This window comes from Oryctolagus cuniculus, chromosome 13 (genome assembly GCF_964237555.1).
Source record: "Oryctolagus cuniculus chromosome 13, mOryCun1.1, whole genome shotgun sequence".
In the NCBI taxonomy this organism is placed as follows: domain Eukaryota; kingdom Metazoa; phylum Chordata; class Mammalia; order Lagomorpha; family Leporidae; genus Oryctolagus; species Oryctolagus cuniculus.
In genome coordinates, this window is record NC_091444.1 from 40,100,641 (window position 1) to 40,119,620 (window position 18,980).

The 18,980-nt window shown below is 44.1% G+C and overlaps 1 protein-coding gene across 1 annotated transcript in view; it reads right to left on the bottom strand.

The window, feature by feature from the left end:
• Window positions 1–18,980, bottom strand: part of DNAH14 (dynein axonemal heavy chain 14) — a 344,335-nt gene that overhangs the window by 71,121 nt on the left and 254,234 nt on the right. The window contains exons 59-63 of the mRNA XM_070055424.1: window positions 11,918–12,099; window positions 8,771–8,879; window positions 8,110–8,235; window positions 5,827–5,921; window positions 1,305–1,464 (exon numbers count right to left, since the gene is read on the bottom strand). Of these exons, the coding sequence (XP_069911525.1) occupies window positions 1,305–1,464; window positions 5,827–5,921; window positions 8,110–8,235; window positions 8,771–8,879; window positions 11,918–12,099 (672 nt within the window). The remainder of the gene's footprint in view (window positions 1–1,304; window positions 1,465–5,826; window positions 5,922–8,109; window positions 8,236–8,770; window positions 8,880–11,917; window positions 12,100–18,980) is intronic.

Here is an 18,980-nt window from a genome sequence, read left to right on the forward strand (position 1 = left end):
GGTATTTGTTACAGCATCAGCCACCTGTTGGTTCCAACAGGGGATGATGGACTAGAGCAGCTTCGTATTCTCTTGCAGCTCTGGAGATGGGGAGTCCGCCATTCAGGGGTAGGTCTGGCTCTACTCCCTCGGGTGGCTCCATCAGTGGCATCCAGCCTATTTCTGTGCACAGGGTGCTGGTCCAGGTCCTCGTCCCCTCTTGCCTGCTCTGCCATTCCCCCTTTCTTCTTTCTCTAAGACTCCTCTGCCAGCATAACCTGCCACAGCTTGCTGGTGCCTCCAAGTCTGCTTCAAGTGTATTTTTAAAGGTTCATGAAAAAGTGCAAGGAAAAGATAATTTTGGTGCAAAAAATATTTTAAATTCATGCAGTTTTTTCCATGCTATGCATTTCCATGAATTTTTAAAGATCCCTTGTATTTGTCCAGTCCTGTTCTCTTCTTCCTTGAACTTCTATAGTAAGTCTACCTTCTGCATTAAATCTGCTCCAACAATACCCTTTATTAGTTTCCTATCATATTTTCTTTAGTTTTCTCTGACTTAATCTGTTTCCCATCTCCTTCCACATGGATTAATATCTGTGGAGTGGGGCTGGCATTGTGGTGTAGCAGGTGAAGCCTCCGCCTGTGGCAATGGCATCCCATATGGGCGCCAATTCGAGTTCTGGCGTTCCACTTCCCATCTAGCTCCCTGCTTCTGTGCCTGGGAAAGCAGTGGAAGATGGTTCAAGTCCTTGGGCCCCTGCACCTTCGTGGGAGACTCGGAGGAGGCGGCTCCTGGCTCCTGGTTCAGATACATACATTTCTGGCCATTGCAGCCATTCGGGGAGTGAACCAGTGGATGGAGATCTCTCTCTCTCCCTCTGTCTGTAACTCTGCTTTCCAAATCAATCAATCATTCAATCAATATTTTAAAAAATATCTGTAGAGCACCAAGGACAATGCCTGGCATGTGCTGTTACACAAACAAGAACTCTTAGACACTGTTATCCATTGATCATATCTCATAGTATAACACAACCCACCCAGAAACACTTCCTCCCCTTATGGTTCTCTTCTCTTTTCCTCAGCATTTAAACACATTCTGAGTTGTGATATTTAGTAACTTAAGGGAAACAGTACTTTTCTTGACATTCCCAGGAACTCTGTTAAGTTTGTAAGTAGCTTGCCCTATGAACTTTCAACTCTTAGCATTGCCTTCCAATTCTAATGTGGAATTCCAATGCTAACATTTCTAGAGGATTCTCCAGATTACAAATGCAGAATTCATCAATTATGCATTACTTAGGTAGGGATCACCTTTTTACCTGGTCAGGGATGCTGTCCTTGTCTAGGTTAATCAATTTTTTGATGAAATCAGTTTCTGCAAGTAGTAACTTCACTGTTGTCCAGTTTGCGTTCCTTTGCAAAAGGATGCACACTGCCTTCATGACAGTCAGTATAAGGAAGGGAGGCTGTGTGTATGCTCTGTAATGGATGGGGTGAAAACATCACCAACTTCAGTCACAATCAAAGGCACCCACAAACTAGCTCACAAGACAGCACACACAGATCTTTAACAAGTATTTAGTCAAGAGCAGTTTGTCAATACACAGCTGTTGTACTATTTGAATAGTTACTAAAATTGGCTATCTTTATACAGGGTATTTTTGTTTTAATGAAATGCATAATATATAAATATGTAGAGTTAGAGGCTAATTCTTTTTATTATAAAAATATTTGCTTCAAAGTTATTTAAAAATAGGGACCTATTTCATTCCTGCATTGGTTTACAGCTGACTACTTGAGGGAGACACCAGGTAGGTAATTGTAGGAGGTGGGGGGGGGTCAGCCCTATTCTTGTGATTTAAGGAGTGCTGTATGGCCCCACCCTCTGATTATTCTTCATTCTAACCTATAATTCCTACAGAAAGATAGGGACACAACCAAGACAGGGAGGGAAAGGTGGATGGGTGTTCATCTTTGCTGGAATGCTGCCAGCTGCCTCTTAGCTGTACCGTAGGCAACTGACATGCCGCTGTACCATCAAATGGAAGTGGACCCCTAGGAAAATCAGGGATCAGAATAACATTCACAAGAAGGAAGTTTGAATGAAAAATCCTGGGAGGGCTGGTTGTGATCGTGTAATGAGCATTTGGGACTTGGAACAAGGTGGGGCAGCTCCATGTTAGGGTTATGAAAACCATGCAGACTTCCCCAAAGGAGGAGGAGTCAGACCGGTTGACAGGCAGCTGGGTTGACCCTGGTGGAACACAAAGAAAAGAGTCCCCTTAAGAGGGTCAAAGTGCTTGCATTTCCCCAAGGTTATCTGTAGCCTATCCCATGCTTATCCTATCTTGAGAATAGGGAGGGAGTGGTGACTCCACTCTCCTGAGCTCCCAGTTTACTGTAAAACAAGTTACCTACCCCACCCTTCTGATGGTTCTTTTGTTTCATCCTGAGCAAGCCAGATAGGGTAAATGAGATACAAATCAGGTCTTTTGATGGGGTTTGTCCCCTGCCTTTAACTGTTAGCTGATTGACAGTTTTTTCCCCAAAATTGTCCTTAAAAACCCCATTACCACCAGACCCTGGCCTCTATTGGAACTGCCTCCTGGCCACTCTGCCAAGAGATTTCTGACTTAAATAAATCTTGCTTTTCTCTCTGCCTTGTCCACTTGGAAATTCTTCCTTGTGAGACAAAGAACCAAGGAATTCTTTTCACCCGTAACAACAGGAGAACCAACTTAGCACATGAGAAATTATCCATAAGGGTTACCAATTTCATAACAAGAAATATTAATCTATGTGTTTGTTTGGACTAATCTTCAATTTCTTTAACAATCTACTTCAAAACTGCAGACGGTTTTCAGGTGGACTAAACAACTAAATAATGAACACCTTATTTTAACTCATTTTGCAGATTGCTTTTCTGAGATTTGATAGTGAGAAAGACAATAAAAGAAGAATCTGGAAAAGTGGATGAAGTCCACAAGGAAGTGAAAGCTCCAACAACAAACTTTCCCCCAATTTTGACTATTTAAAACATGGGAATATATTAAGCTGAACCGTGTTATCTATGACATTTTAAGGGACATTAAAGGGAAATTGGAGTCAACCGACTAGTTCAGTCTGTGTGCCACTTTCCAGAACAAACTTTCAACTCAGAGAACTGTCTGTACCGGAAATCCACTTTAAAGTTCTCCTTTACTTCTGAGAAGCAGTCTCCGAATCCTTAATGATTTACCCCAACCTGCATTTTCTGCTATCTTTTTCTTTCTTCTAGTGGCTTGTGTGGCAAAGTGGCAAAGGATTAAGTTGCTGTGGGCCTATCACTTGCACCTTGATGATGGAACAGCAGCTGGGGAGGGCAGTGAGCGAGGCTGGCACCTGCTAGATGTGTCTGCTGCATGTCCTAGCAACAGCGACCAACGTCAGAGTGGGAGGCACCCTCATTTATGCAGCAGTTTGAAGTGAGTTCAGTGCCCACTAGCAACATCATGAGAGACTCTAAAGCAACCGACTGACCCAGCTGGGCACATGCAAAGGCAAGGCGGATTTTCTTTAGCTTCTGTGGTACCAGGGCAGGAGAAAACAGCTTGATCAGCTTGATCAGAGCACCGTTCTTGAGCAGCTGCCTCATGCAGACTGCCTGGAGCATTTCACGTGGAGCAATTCGCTGAGTGCTTTCGACAGCTGGGGAGCAGGCTGTGCAGCTGGAGAGCTGGAGAGCGGCAGTGTGGGACTCCAGCCCAGGGAGCTTGGTGTCAGAGCCCCTTAGGCCTCACCACTGTGATGCACTGCCCCTCAGCAGTCAGGCTAGAGGGGATCGGAGTCGATTACCCTTAAAGGCATGTCTGCCAGAGGAAATGAAAGGGGACAGAACCTTCTGGTGTGGGGCCAGGGGAGGGGGTGCCATGCTGGGGAGGACTGGCCCCTGTCAACTCTTGACGCCTCTCTCTTGCGCACTGGGCGGCAGCTGCCTTGCCTTCTGCAGTTCCTGAAACCTACCTAGCACATTTCTGCCTCAACAATTTTGTGCTTTCTGTCTCCTCCGCTTGGCACAAGCTTTCTTCGGACTCCTGACTGGTTTACTTCTAAACACTCTGCTCAGTTCTCTGCTCCAGCGTCAGATGGCCCCAGCTGGTGACTGCTATATGCTCAGGGTCTAGAACAGGGCCAGTGCATTTGCCCAGTGAATGAATAAATCAATGCATAGGAGGATGAATGCGCATATGGTGGGGTAAAAAAGGAAAAGGAAGTCCAGAATTTGCTCCCCTTCCCCTGTTTGTCTCCCTCTCTGCATTTGTTCTTTTTTTTTTTTTTTTTTTTGGACAGGCAGAGTGGACAGTGAGAGTGAGAGAGAGGGAGAGAGAGAGAGAAAGGTCTTCCTTTGCTGTTGGTTCACCCTCCAATGGCCGCCACGGCTGGCGCGCTGCGGCTGACGCACCGCACTGATCCGATAGCAGGAGCCAGGTACTTATCCTGGTCTCCCATGGGGTGCAGGGCCCAAGCACTTGGCCATCCTCCACTGCACTCCCGGGCCACAGCAGAGAGCTGGCCTGGAAGAGGGGCAACTGGGACAGAATCCGGCGCCCAGACTGGGACTAGAACCCGGTGTGCCAGCATCAGTAGGTGGAGGATTAGCCTAGTGAGCCGCGGCGCCGGCCTGCATTTGTTCTTAAGCTTTAGGTGGATTAACTTCAGCACTGTCACCACAAAAATACACTGAAAAACACATTAAAAAATAAGCCTTTCTGTTCTTATCCCAAGAATAATGTGTCACAAATATCAAGGGTATTTGCTCTGGATTTCAGTTTCCTTTACTGAAATACTACTTTCTTTAAAAAGAAAATTCAATACATTCTAAGATACAATAAGCAAATTCCCATTGTTTGTCTAATTGGAAAACTCAAAAAGTATCTCACCAAAGATTCAAACGACTACCAACAGGATGAGATGTTTGTACTCTAAAGCATTTCATTTCTTCCGGTATTTTCTTAAGTACTATGCTTTAATCACTTTCCCACGGTGGGAGACAGAATATGGGAAAGGCACCGCAAGGGGATGTGCTTCCCATAGGCGGTGGCTGACGCTGCAGCCTCAGGTATGCATTAGAGCCTCCTGCTGGACCCAAACGCTCTCCCGCTACACCAGGAGTAGGCAGCAGGGGCATAAACATGATCCTGTTACTTTTGGAACTGCAGGCCAGGGATTTAATCAGTTCTAAGACGCACATTTTTATGTCTCAGAGACTGGGATTCAGTTTACAACAGCGAGCAGAGTAGTTTAATTGGCAGCATTTTTCTCTGTTGGGGTACATAAAATACTGATTTGCCTCAAAATTCATAAGAGTGTATGTCACACCTAATACTTCCAAGTAACCAAGAAGGGCAGAAATGACTTAATCTAAAAGTGGGGGCCGGTGCTGTGGCTTAATAGGCTAATGCTCCGCCTTGCGGCGCCGGCACACCGGGTTCTAGTCCCGGTCGGGGCGCCGGATTCTGTCCCGGTTGCCCCTCTTCCAGGCCAGCTCTCTGCTGTGGCCAGGGAGTGCAGTGGAGGATGGCCCAAGTGCTTGGGCCCTGCACCCCCATGGGAGACCAGGATAAGTACCTGGCTCCTGCCATCGGATCAGTGTGATGCGCAGGCCACAGTGCGCCGGCCGCGGCGGCCATTGGAGGGTGAACCAACGGCAAAAGGAAGACCTTTCTCTCTGTCTCTCTCTCTCTCACTGTCCACTCTGCCTGTCAAAAAAAAAAAAAAAAAAAAAGTGGAATATAGACTTAGTAACTTCTATCTATGCATTCATGTTTTATTCTGAGCTTTTCCAACTCAAAAGAAACTTACCTTAACTCAGTGACATCAGCTTCACCCAGGGCATTTAGAGCCAAAATTGCCTGGTCTAGAGCTGGCATCACATTTTTTAGTTCATTGGCAGTTCTCTGCAATAAAAATATAAGACCCCTCAATGCATATGAATGCTGTTAAATGTTTTACATTTTTTATCTTTGAATTTGGAAGATAGAACTTGACACTTCCGTAATGCCTGTAAGCATCTTGTGAGACTTCACTACGTGGTGCATACAGGCTGACAGGGCTGACGGCACGTGTCACGGCCCTGCTGAACTGTATTTTCAGTCCCAGATGAGAAGGCATCAGCGACTGAGCAGATTCTACTTTCTCTGTCAGACTCAGCGTGCAGCGTGGAACTGACCACTCCCTTCGGAGGAGTGGTCCAGGTAAAGGTGGAATGCCTGTGGCGAGAGGAAGTGTGAGCTCTAGTCCCTCACTTGCACAGACCCAAGGCCCTGGAAGGTGCTTTGCCAACTTGTTGGCAGGGTCATTTTTTTTTTTGATTAGACTTGCAAAAGTAAAATATTTCACTTGCTGTTAGAACTCATTCCTTTTTACGTTTTGCCCCTCTGTCAAGTCCGGTGGCACTGGAATGGCTGTGGACATCTGGGTATCTGGCTAAGAGGCGAGTGGGAATCATGTTTATATTGTTCACAGTCACTTCTCTGTGCCACAGAGTTACTGCAAGTTACCTGGAAAAGAAACAGCTTCCAGAGATACTCCGCTGTTCTGACTCACCTGGGAATATGGCATTAAAGTGTAGGGCCAGGGGTCACGTTGTGACACAAACTTGCCCCCGACACTGGAAGTACATGGGCGGCAGAGGACAAACAAGGGCTCCAGTGTATGGACCCAGAAGCTGGGCTTTGGAAAGTCCTTTCAGTTTTTAGGCAGAGAAAATTCTAAGTGGAAGGTTACATTTTCATTGCTACCTGCTTAAAATAGAAGCCTGTTCCTTCTCAAGTGCCACTGATAAGCAACACATTGCATTCACTTTCTTTCTTTAAAGAAAGTGGGAGTTGCCGGAGCTGTGGCGCAGCAGGTTAACGCCCTGACCTGAAGTGCCAGCATCCCATATGGGCGCCGGTTCAAGTCCCTGCTGCTCCTCTTTTAATCCAGCTCTCTGCTATGGCCTGGGAAGGCAGTAGAAGATGGCCCAAGTCCTTGGGCCTCTGCACCCATGTGGGAGACCTGGAAGAAACTCTTGGCTCCTGGTTTCAGATCGGCGTAGCTCCAGCCACTGCAGCCATCTGGGGAGCGAACCAGTGGATGGAAGATCTCTCTGTCTCTACCTCTCTCTGTTTAACTCTTTCACATAAATAAATAAATAAATAAATATTAAAAAAATAAAAAAGAAAGTGGGAGTTGTGTGAAACACAATTCATCAGAATTTCTAGTTTTTTAAATAGTAACTGCTATATCTGGAAATATGAATGTTCCAATGAAAAAAGTGGGAAATTAGAGATTCTTTCTATAGAATATACAAAATGTGGGGCTGGTGCTGCAGCACAGTGAGTTTAACTGCTGCTTGCAGCATGCTGTATGGGTACTGGTTAGATTCCCAGCTGCTCCGCTTCAGATCCAGCTCCCTGCTAATGCACCTGGGAAAAGCAGCAGAGGATGGTCCAAATGGTTGGGACCACCCATACGGGAGAACTAAAAGAAGCTTGTGGCTTTGGCCTGTTGCAGCCTCAGCTGTTGAGGCCATTTGGGGAGCGAGCCAGTGGATGAAAGATCTCTTTCTCTCTCTCTCCCTCTCTCTCTGTAACTCTGCATTTCAAATAAACAAACAATCTTAAAAAGAATTGCTTAAAAAAACATGCAAAAGCTATCTTCATGTGATTTGAAAGTTTTATTTACAAATATATAGTTAAGATAAAAATTTGTGGAATATGAAATAAACGTGATTGACTGAGTATGAAATCAATAGAGATTATTATGATATTGAGGAACAAATCATAATGAAAAAGGAAAAAATAAATTTCAGATAGAACTAATGAATCATCTCAGAATAAATCGTATGATCATAATGGGCAATAATAAATTTTTTTGCTGAGTCTGAAAGAAATACTGACATTAATGAAAATAACACAAGTATTAGACAACTTACCTATACTAAGGACTCAATAACTATGTGTTGGAACAAAAATAAAAACTTTCAATGGGAGGGGTACTATTTCTTTAAGAGCAGTCTCAGTTTGACCCTTAAATTTAGGGATTAGGAAATAATTTTGCAAGTCTGTAAGTGATTTTTATTGGCTATAGTTTTTGTTTTACCTGAGCATAATCTTCCACAATTCTTATTTCTTCTGCCATAGTTTCTTCATCCCGTTTAACAAGTATCTGAACTTTCATAACTGTTTGTGAGTCTTTCTTTAGTTTTTCCTTTATGATTTCTTTTTCCTAATGAACCAAGCAGTTCTTAGAATGAATTTTAAGAGATGCTACCTCTTTTTAAAAGAAAAATTTCAACAGCACATTTCTTTGTTACAAAATATATCAAAACAAGCCTGAAATATACTTGCTTAATTGACTATGTTTACTCCAATAAATATTCCTCACAACGGATGAAAGAATAATGATGTGTGATTATTTTTCAAGCACTTGACTAAGTATAAGTTATCATAGCCTATTTCAGATGGATGTGAAGATGCTTAGGGAATCTTTCCATATAAGCTGCCACAGCTAGTTTTAGACCTATTAGCACATTTGGTTGAAATACAGAAGTGTTCCTATTTTGCTGCTATGTTTTCCCTCATTTTACAGATGAGAGAGACGAGCGTGGTTAAGTCGCTTCTTCCAGGCACGCAGCTACAGGGTAAGGAAGCTGGGACTGCAGCTCACCCTTGTCAGACATCTGAGCCTTTGCTCTCAGAGACCGTTCTCCGTTCTCCCTTAGACTACGAGGTCTTTAAAGGGGATTTCCAATCAAGTGTACCTTTGTTTTCTGTTCTATCTGAGGGCCAACACTGGAGAGCTCCTTCTGCAGGTCTGTAACCACTCTGCTTGCTTCCAGGATCTTGGAGAGACCCATGTGGAAATGATCCCTGCAGGAAAGAAAAGTACGAGTTGAGCGCTCCTTATCCGGAATGCTTGGGACCAGAAGGGCTTCAGATTGCGGGGTTCTTTAGTTTGGGAATGCCCACTTTACCAGCTGCGCAGCCCTAATCCACAACATCCCCAGATCTGAAACTGTGTGTCTCACAAAGTTTTGTGTTTGGGACTTTCAGATTAGGGCTGCCCATCCTGTTTTAAGAAGGTATAAAATATAACACAGCGGTAGCAAACATCATTTGATAATAAATGGAAATAATTATATGTTATGATCAAATGGGGTTTATTCCTGGGATGCAGGACTGGTTCAATATTTGGAAGCTGACTCATGTAATTCACCATATTAACAGGCTAAAGAAGAAAGAGCCCATGACCATCTTAATTGATGCAGAAAAAGCATCTGACAAAATGCATTATAAAAATAAACCTCTAAAACTAAGAACAAAGTGGAATTTCCTCTCCTTGATAAAGAACAAGTGTCAATAAAAACAAATGGGCTCTTATGGACGAGACCAGAAAAGATAACTGAGGGACACCAAAGGGACACACAGCTAACATAGGCACCTTGGGCTTGAAATGGAGTAAGTTTCTCAGAAGGGCACTTCCTTGTAGACAGGGTAGACCGGCTTTCCGAGCCCCTACCTAGCCACACAAGGGGGCCTCCCTACTATTCCCCTTCCCGTGTCTAGCCCTGGGCACCTGGGCTGCTGGACTTTGTGAGGGCACAGAGGGTTGGGCAGCAGACGACCCTAACCTTGTACTTCTTTAATCACCCAGCAGAACTTGCTGCACATGGACACTGGGGATAATGACCATGTCAGTTAGTTGACAGCCCTTAAGGTGGCCCGCCAAGGACCCTCAGTGGGCAGGAGATGTTCCAGGATAGTACGAGGTATGTAAGGGAGAAAGCAGACCCCCTGGGGGCAGTGTCTGGGTGTATGTGTGGGTCAGACAGGATAAGGATGGGGAAAAGGGTGCGTGTGCTGTGACAGAGACCAGTCACGCTGGTTACATGGCTACGAATGGAGAGCAACAGCCCTGAGTGGTGAAGGGGGCACCTTCGACCCCAGGAAGGCAGGAGTGCAGGAAGGGGTCATTAATCCCTCCTGACACGTAGGTGTAGGGCATCCCGCCAGTTTACCTGGCCTGTTGCCATCATCCTCAGTTCGACAGACAACCAACAACGATCTTCATCTTAGGACCCTCAGAAAGCTCCTAGGTTTCTCCTTAAAAACAGCAGAATAAGACTAACTCCGAACCTTCATATGATTCCCTGTGGGCCCTTTCTATCTGGACTACCCCAATTGCTCTAAATTATACTGCTATTGGGCTGGTGCCACAGCTCACTTGGTTAATCCTCCACCTGCGGCGCCGGCACCCCAGGTTCTAGTCCCGGTTCGGGCTCCAGATTTTGTCCCGGTTGCTCTTCTTCCAGTCCAGCTCTCTGCTGTGGCCTGGGAAGGCAGTGGAGGATGGCCCAAGTGCTTGGGCCCTGTACTCGCATGGGAGACCAGGAGGAAGCACCTGGCACCTGGCTTCGGATCGGCGCAGTGTGCCTGCCGCAGCGCGCTGGCCGTAGCGGCCACTTGGGGGGTGAACCAACGGAAACGAAGACCTTTCTCTCTAACTCTGCCTGTCAAAAAAATAAATAAATAAAAAAATAAATTATACTGCTATTGAATTTGTCATGTCCCACCTGATCTTGTTAACAAAAACTTACTCAAAATTAGACTCTGACCTCACATTAGCAAAATGCTGCTGCTGGTTGTTACTAGCTCTTATGTAAGTGTCAGACCCATAATTACTGGTCACACTCAGATTAGCCTAAATTCTTTTTTTAAATTTTTTATTTTTATTTATTTATTTATTTATTTATTTTTGACAGGCAGAGTGGACAGTGAGAGAGAGAGAGAGACAGAGAGAAAGGTCTTCCTTTGCCATTGGTTCACCCTCCAATGGCCGCCGCGGCCGGCACGCTGCTGCTGGCGCATCGTGCTGATCTGAAGCCAGGAGCCAGGTGCTTCTCCTGGTCTCCCATGGGGTGCAGGGCCCAAGCACTTGGGCCATCCTCCACTGCCTTCCTGGGCCACAGCAGAGAGCTGGACTGGAAGAGGGGCAACCGGGACAGAATCCGGCGCCCCGACCGGGACTAGAACCCAGTGTGCCGGCGCCGCAGGCAGAGGGTTAGCCTATTGAGCCGCCGCGCCGGCCCCTAAATTCTTTAGCATGAATGGTGATGGAAAATTTCATTGCTCTAGCTTCGTGTTGGTCAGTGGAGGTAGGGAAGCACAATTGGCAATAGCTGTTGCTGCACTTGGATTAATGTAAATTAATCCTGGCTATGTTGTATCCTCCAAATGAGAGTCAAGATCATGGTCGTGTCTCTACATAGCTCCTAAAGGCAAGGCTTAACGCAGCTGTCCAAAGCCTTGGAAGAATACCCTTGACCCTCCCAGAACATGACAGTATGGGAGCTCATGAGCAGGTGCCACAAGGCCATTTTCCATTCTTGGCCCTATCTTTCCAGAGGTTGTCAAGAGACGTTTTCTCAATGCCTCCTGGGTTCCGATCAATACGAGGCTTCCCGCCCCACGTTTCCTCCTCTGCCTCCTCAGCACGGCTGCCAGCTGTAATACTGCTCACCTGCAGCATGGCATGGGCTCTGCACCACAGGGTATCCCAATGGCCGTGTTGCAGTCATCTGGCCCCTTTTATTTTAGTATCATTCCAGAGGACAAGCGACATGGGGAGGGGCACCATTAACTGCTTTTGATTTCTTTGTTTTTGTAGGTAATAAACTGTCTGACTCTAACAAGGGCTCATTGTTTGCTGGCCATATCTGCCAGCCTCGTCTTGATAGGGGCAGCCTTGGAATGAACACAAGAGAAATGTCCACTTCAAATTCTGTGGTGGTTGGCTTTTCCCACTACTGAAAGGCATGTTTGGGCTCATCCTTTCACGTCTGTCTCCCTTTTACAAACAAAGGCACCAATATAAAGTACCTGTTTCTGATTTGGTCTCAAAGTCTTACCTCTTCATTTGCATCTCCTCCTCTCGTGACCTCAAAATGTGTACAAATGTTTCCATGAACTGCAAGAAGCTACTGGGAGTGATAAAGTAATGCCAGCCAGTTTCTTGAAAGTATTTTGTGCTCAAGTCTTCCATACTTATGTGGAGTTGGACACACATCAGGGCAAGTTTTTCTTTCGAGACCTGAATAATGATAATTTTTAAGAATTAAGAGAAAGTAACTGAAATATACACTCAGAGTAGAAACTTGAACACTGGGAACAACCTGAAACAGTTTGTCATTTATGAGATGTGGAGCTGCAGAGAAGGGTGTGGGTGAATGAGGCCAAGAACATGCAAGTTTTTTTGGCTGAGATAGAGGTGAAGTGGAAGCAGCAGCAATATAGCTAATGATTAACAGCATTCTAGACTCATTCTCATAGGTTTTACATTCACTTTTGCTACAGCCATCGAAGAATTTACAGCACCTGCATCAATGGCTAGAAGTTATGTTTTTTTTTTTAATCTCTCATTTTTTTAAAGTAGTTATCAAGATACTCAACATCAAGGAAGATGTTTTTGAGTAAAACGCAACTACAAATGACTTGATAAAATGTGACTACAAAAAACAGAAGTGCCCAGAAGACAGATGGGCAAAACCAGGGTACCTCTTGCATAGACTGGGAGAGGTTTCTAATTTATACTTAAAGCAGTCCTGGTTACACATCTCCAGTCTACCAAGACTAGTCAATTACTTGACACTTTTAACTCAACTGCATTTCCTTTTTGGATCCACTGCATCTCTATTATTCTTGACCTTTGATTTCCTTGAACATTTGGACAAGTAAGGGTACAAATTCCTTTCCAGGTCCCACATGGAGCTTCAGTTCTCTCTGAATTTACAACTTCTATTTCAGTCCTCCTTACCCTTGTCTGTTAACACTCTGGAACACACTCTTGCTTGGGGCTCATGAATTCTGGACTATTCATGCTGCGGCTTCTGCTCTCATTTCTTTGCAGTTCTGTTGTTATAGCTCATCCAGGGCAATTTACGAGGAATACACAGAATGTTACCACATGATCTGCTTGGGAAATGAAGGCTGTTTTCCTCCATGGAAATCTGCTATTCATGATAGGGGCAGAATAGTGAAGAGTCCCAGGCAGTGCAGAAACTGGGCATCTTTGAAACAGGGCAAATTAGAGGGCAAATAACATAGGGAAAGGATAAGAATCAAGATAAACACTTGACCCACTTCATAATTTGGCTTAAGGCTGCCTGTTTTTGCTCATGTAGGATTCACTGCTACTCAGAAACATAATAATTTCAGATATCAGGTTATAGCAAAAGCAATACTTAAAGGAAAGTATAGCCTTAAGTGCCTACATAAAAAAAGGGGTTTAGAATAACAACTTAGCAAATGTAACTCTAAGACCTAGAAAACCAAAACCAAATCAAACCCAAAATTAGTCAGAAGGAAAAAGTAAAACAGATCAGGGCAGAATAAGCAAAATGCAGACTTTAAAAATGTGTGAAAGACTAATGAAGGGGCCAGCACTGTGGCGTAGTGGGTAAAGCTATTGCCTGCAGTGCCTGCATCCTATGTGGGTGCTGGTTCAGGTCCCGGCTGCTCCACTTCTGATCCAGCTCTCTGTCATGGCCGGGAAAGCAGTAGAAGATAGTCCAAATGCTTGGGCCCCTGCACCCGCATGGGGGACCCGGAGGAAGGTCCTGGCTCCTGGCTTTGGATTGGCACAGCTCCAGCTGTTACGGTTAATTGGGGAGTGAACCAGCAGATGGAAGAACTCTCTCTCTCTCTCTCTGCATAACTCTGACTTTCAAATAAATAAATAAATCTTCAAAAAATAAAAAAAAGACTAGTGAAACACAGGGTTAGTTTTTTGAAAAGATAAACCAAATCGACAAATATTTAATTAGACTAAGAAATAAAGCCCAAGTAAATAAAATCAGATATGAAAAAGAAGACATTACAATAGACATTACAGAAATACAAAGGATTAAGGATTATTATAAACAACTATATGCTGTCAAATTTTAGAAAACCTAGAAGAAATGGATAAGTTTCCAAACATACATAACCTACCAAAATTGAACCAGGAGAACAAAGAATTCATTTGAACAGATGAATAAAATAAGGAATAAGTTTGAACTTATTTTTTATAATAATCATTTTATAATCAGTAATAAAACTCAAGGGCTTTTTATCAAATCTTTAAAGAATTAATGCTAATTCTTCCCAAACTACTCCAAAGTACTGAAAGGGAGGAACCTTTCCAAACTCATTCTATGTGGCCATCATTACCCTGCCACCAAAGCCAAACAAGGATACAAGAAAAGCAGAGCAATAACCCCAAGGAACACAGATGCAAAAATTCTCTACAAAATACTAGCACATCAATCCAACAGCATACACACACACACACGCACGCACACAAGACTTACATCATGATCAAGCAGGATTTATCCAAGGGATGTAAGAACAGTTCAACATATGCAAACCAATAAACACAACCTACCACATTAATAGGATAAAACCATATGATCATCTCAAAAGATGCAGAAAAAACATTCAATAAAATTCAACATCTTTTTTTTTACAGGCAGAGTTAGATAGTGAGGGAGAGAGACAGAGAGAAAGGTCTTCGTTTCCGTTGGGTCACCCCCCCAAATGGCCAGGAGCCAGGTGCTTCCTCCTGGTCTCCCATGGGGTGCAGGGCCCAAGCACTTGGGCCATCCTCCACTGCATCCCCTGGGCCACAGCAGAGAGCTGGACTGGAAGAGGAGCAACTGGGACAGAATTGGTGCCCCAACCAGGACTAGAACCCAGGTTGCTGGCGCTGTAGGCAGAGGATTAGCCTAGTGAAGCACCGGCCCTCAACATCCTTTCATAAGAAAAATACTAGAAAATTAGGTAATAAGGAATATACCTCAACATAATGATAGCTATATATGCATGACAAGCTTATAGTCTACATCATACTGAAAGTATGAATGGGGAAAGGTTGAAACGGATTCCTCTAAGATCAGGAACAAGACGGATGCTCACTTTCACTACTTTTATTAAATATAATATTGGGAGGTTTAGCCAGAGCAACAAGTTTACTTGTGGAACCCTTTATTTGGTGGAGCATTAAGCCTTTGACTGTATATTTCTAGAAGTTGACTTTAGTGGGCATGCTGGGCTTGGAGGGAGAAAGATCCAGTTTACTTTCTCAATGGCTTAGTTCTGAAAACCATAGAGTAAGACCTATTTCTGTTAAACTGCATCTAGCTCCTTGGAGACTTCATTTTAAGACAATCTATGATTGGTTTGGTTGTTGGTTTGGAGAAACTGAAGAACTTAATATAGCCCCTGGACAGATGACTCTGCCCAAGTTCTCAGATCCTATTTGTCTAGGACTCATTCTGTAGAGATGATTCAGAGTGCTAGGCATTGTTTTCTTGCCTTAGCTCTAGAAATTTTTTTTAAAGATTTATTTTACTTGAAAGTCAGAGTTACACACAGAGAGAAGGAGAGGCAGAGAGAGACCTTCCATCCCCTGGTTCACTCCCCACTTGGCCACAACAGCTGGAGCTGCGCTGCGTCGATCCGAAGCCAGGAGCCAGGAGCTTCTTCTGGGTCTCCCATGCAGGTGCAGGGGCCCAAGGACTTGGGTCATCTTCCACTGCTTTCCCAGGCCATAGCAGAGAGCTGGATTGGAAGTGGAGCAGCCAGGTCTTGAACCGGCGCCCACATGGAATGCCAGCACTGCAGGTGGTGGCTTTACCTGCTACACCACAGTGCTAGCCCTGTGGTCTAGAAATTTTGTACTGAGCATCTTGGAACAAAATATTACAGGAAAAATAAACCTACATAGACTTCTTCACTATTGTTCAAATACTTTCAGCAACTAAACATTTCTAGGCCCTGGTTTCTCTCATTTAATCTAGTCTTCATCTCTCACTATCTCCTTTTTTTTTTTTTTTTTTGACAGGCAGAGTGGACAGTGAGAGAGAGAGACAGAGAGAAAGGTCTTCCTTTTTGCCGTTGGTTCACCCTCCAATGGCCTCTATGGCTGGCGCACTGCGCTGATCCGTAGGCAGGAGCCAGGTTCTTATCCTGGTCTCCCATGGGGTGCAGGGCCCAAGAACTTGGGCCATCCTCCACTGCACTCCCTGGCCACAGCAGAGAGCTGGCCTGGGAGAGGGGCAACTGGGAAAGAATCTGGTGCCCTAACAGGGACTAGAACCGGGTGTGCCAGCGCCGCAGGCGGAGGATTAGCCTATTGAGCCACGGTACCAGCCCTCTGACTACCTCTTACTTGATCACTGACAGCCAATTCAACTCCATTACCCTTGAGGTAACAACCTTTTCTCTTTGAACTTTAGTTCTTTCATTGAATCCTGACTACATGTTCCTGCTCTCTGTCTTAGCAATGCTCCTGGCTCTTATTCCCTCATTCACTTGCCAGTTTTAGCACTTTACTCATTCCTCATGGCAACCCACCAAGCCACAGGGAATTAAGGGAAGGTGTTTGATGGCTCATGTGTGCCTTGAGGGTTAAAATTTACTAGATTCTGGTTTTGCCGAAATATTGGGCATGATTTATTAAAACCCACATCAAACAGATCAAAAGGATATAGCACTTGTTCTACAGGAAGAGAAGCTAAAACCTTGCTGTGGATTATGGGTTATCCAAAAGCAAAGTAACCAGGCAAAAATCAAGAATACAAGGGAACAGTAACAAGAATTCTGCTTCATATAACTTAACTTTAAGAACGACTATTTCCATAAATTAAGCAAATATTTTTTTTCTTGATCTCAGAGTTCAAGCCATATTTATAAGTGTGTAATTCAGCTACTGTTTGGTTTAAATGGGCTTGTTGAGCTAGCCTCTAAAATGTCATCATTTTGCTGTTTTTCTTTTTTTTTCTTTTTAACTTTTATTTAATGAATATAAATTTCCAAAGTACAGCTTATGGATTACAACGGCTTCCCCCCCCCCATAACTTCCCTCCCACCCGCAAACCCTCCCTTTCCCTCTCCCTCCCCCCTTCCATTCACATCAAGATTTTTTGTTTTTTTATAGGCAGAGTGGATAGTGAGAGAGAGAGAGAGAGAGAGAGAGACAGAGAGAAAGGTCTTCCTTTTTGCCATTGGTTCAACCTCCAATGGCCGCCACGGCTAGCACGCTGCAGCCAGTGCATCGTGCTGATCCGAAGGCAGGAGCCAGGTGCTTCTCCTGGTCTCCTATGGGGTGCAGGGCCCAAGCACTTGGGCCATCCTCCACTGCACTCCCTGGCCACAGCAGAGAGCTGGCCTGGAAGAGGGGCAACCGGGACAGAATCTGGCACCCTGACCGGGACTAGAACCTGGTGTGCCGGCGCCGCAAGGCAGAGGATTAGCCTATTGAGCCACGGCGCCAGCCTAAGCTTCATTTTCAATTCTCTTTATATACAGAAGATCAGTTTAGCATATATTAAGCAAAGATTTCAACAGTTTGCACCCACATAGAAACACAAAGTGAAAAATACTGTTTGAGTACTAGTTATAGCATTAAATCACAATGTACAGCACATTAAGGACAGAGATCCTACATGAGGAGTAAGTGCACAGTGACTCCTGTTGTTGACTTAACAAATTGACACTCTTGTTTATGGCATCAGCAATCACCCTAGGCTCTTGTCATGAGCTGCCAAGGCTATGGAAGCCCCCTGAGTTCACTGACTCTGATCATATTTAGACAAGGCCATGGTCAAAGTGGAAGTTCTCTCCTCCCTTCAGAGAAAGGTACCTCCTTCTTTGATGACCTGTTCTTTTCACTGGGATCTCATTCGCGGAGATCTTTCATGCAGGTTTGGTGTTTTTTTTTTTTTTTTTTTTTTTTTTTTTTGCCAGAGTGTTTTGGCTTTCCATGCCTGTAATACTCTCATGGGCTTTTCAGCCAGATCCGCATGCCTTAAGGGCTGATTCTGAGGCCAGAGTGCTGTTTAGGACATCTGCCATTCTATGGGTCTGCTGTGTATCTCGCTTCCCATGTTGGATCGTTCTCTCCCTTTTTTATTCTATCAGCTAGTATTTGCAGACACTAGTCTTGTTTATGTGCTCCCTTTGGCTCTTAGGCCTATCATTATGATCAATTGTGAACAGAAATTGATCACCGGGACTAGTGAGCTGGCATTGGTACATGCCACCTTGATGGGACTGAATTGGAATACCCTGTTATGTTTCTAACTCTACCGTTTGAGTTAAGTTAGCTTGAGCATGTCCCGAATTGCACATCTCTTCCCTCTCTTACTCCCACTCTTACATTTAACAGCGATCACTTTTCCGTTAAGTTTCAACACTTGAGAATAACGGTGTACTGATTACAGTATTCAACCAAAAATATTAAGTAGAACAAATAAACAAAAAAATACTAAGAGGGATAACGTATTAAGTTGTTCATCAACAGTCAGGGTGAGGGCTGATCAAGTCACCGTTTCTCATAGTGTTCATTTCACTTTAACAGGTTTCCTTTTTGGTGGTCAGTTAGTTGTCACTGATCAGGGAGAACATATGGTATTTGTCCCTTTGGGAATGGCTTATTTCACTCAGCATAATGCTTTCCAGATTTCCTAACAGGGATCACTTTTCAGTTAAAATTTAAACACCTAAGAATAATTGTGTGTTAATTACAGAGTTCAACCAATAGTAATAGAACAAAAAAATACTAAAATGGATAAAGCATTACATTGTACATCAACAGTCAGGACAAGAGCTGATCAGGTCACTATTTCTCATAGTGTCCATTTCACTTCAACAGGTTTCCCCTTTGGTGCTCAGTTAGTTGTTGCCGATCAGGGAGAACATATATTTGTCCCTTTGGGACTGGATTAATTCACTCATCATAATGTTTTCCAAATTCCTCCATCTTGTTGCAAATGACCAGATTTTGTTGTTTTTGACTGCTGTATAGTATTCTATAGAGTACATGTCCCATAATTTCTTTATTCAGTCTACTGCTGATGGCATTTAGGTTGGTTCCAGGTCTTAGCTATTGTGAATTGAGCTGCAATAAACATTAGGGTGCAGACAGCTTGTTTG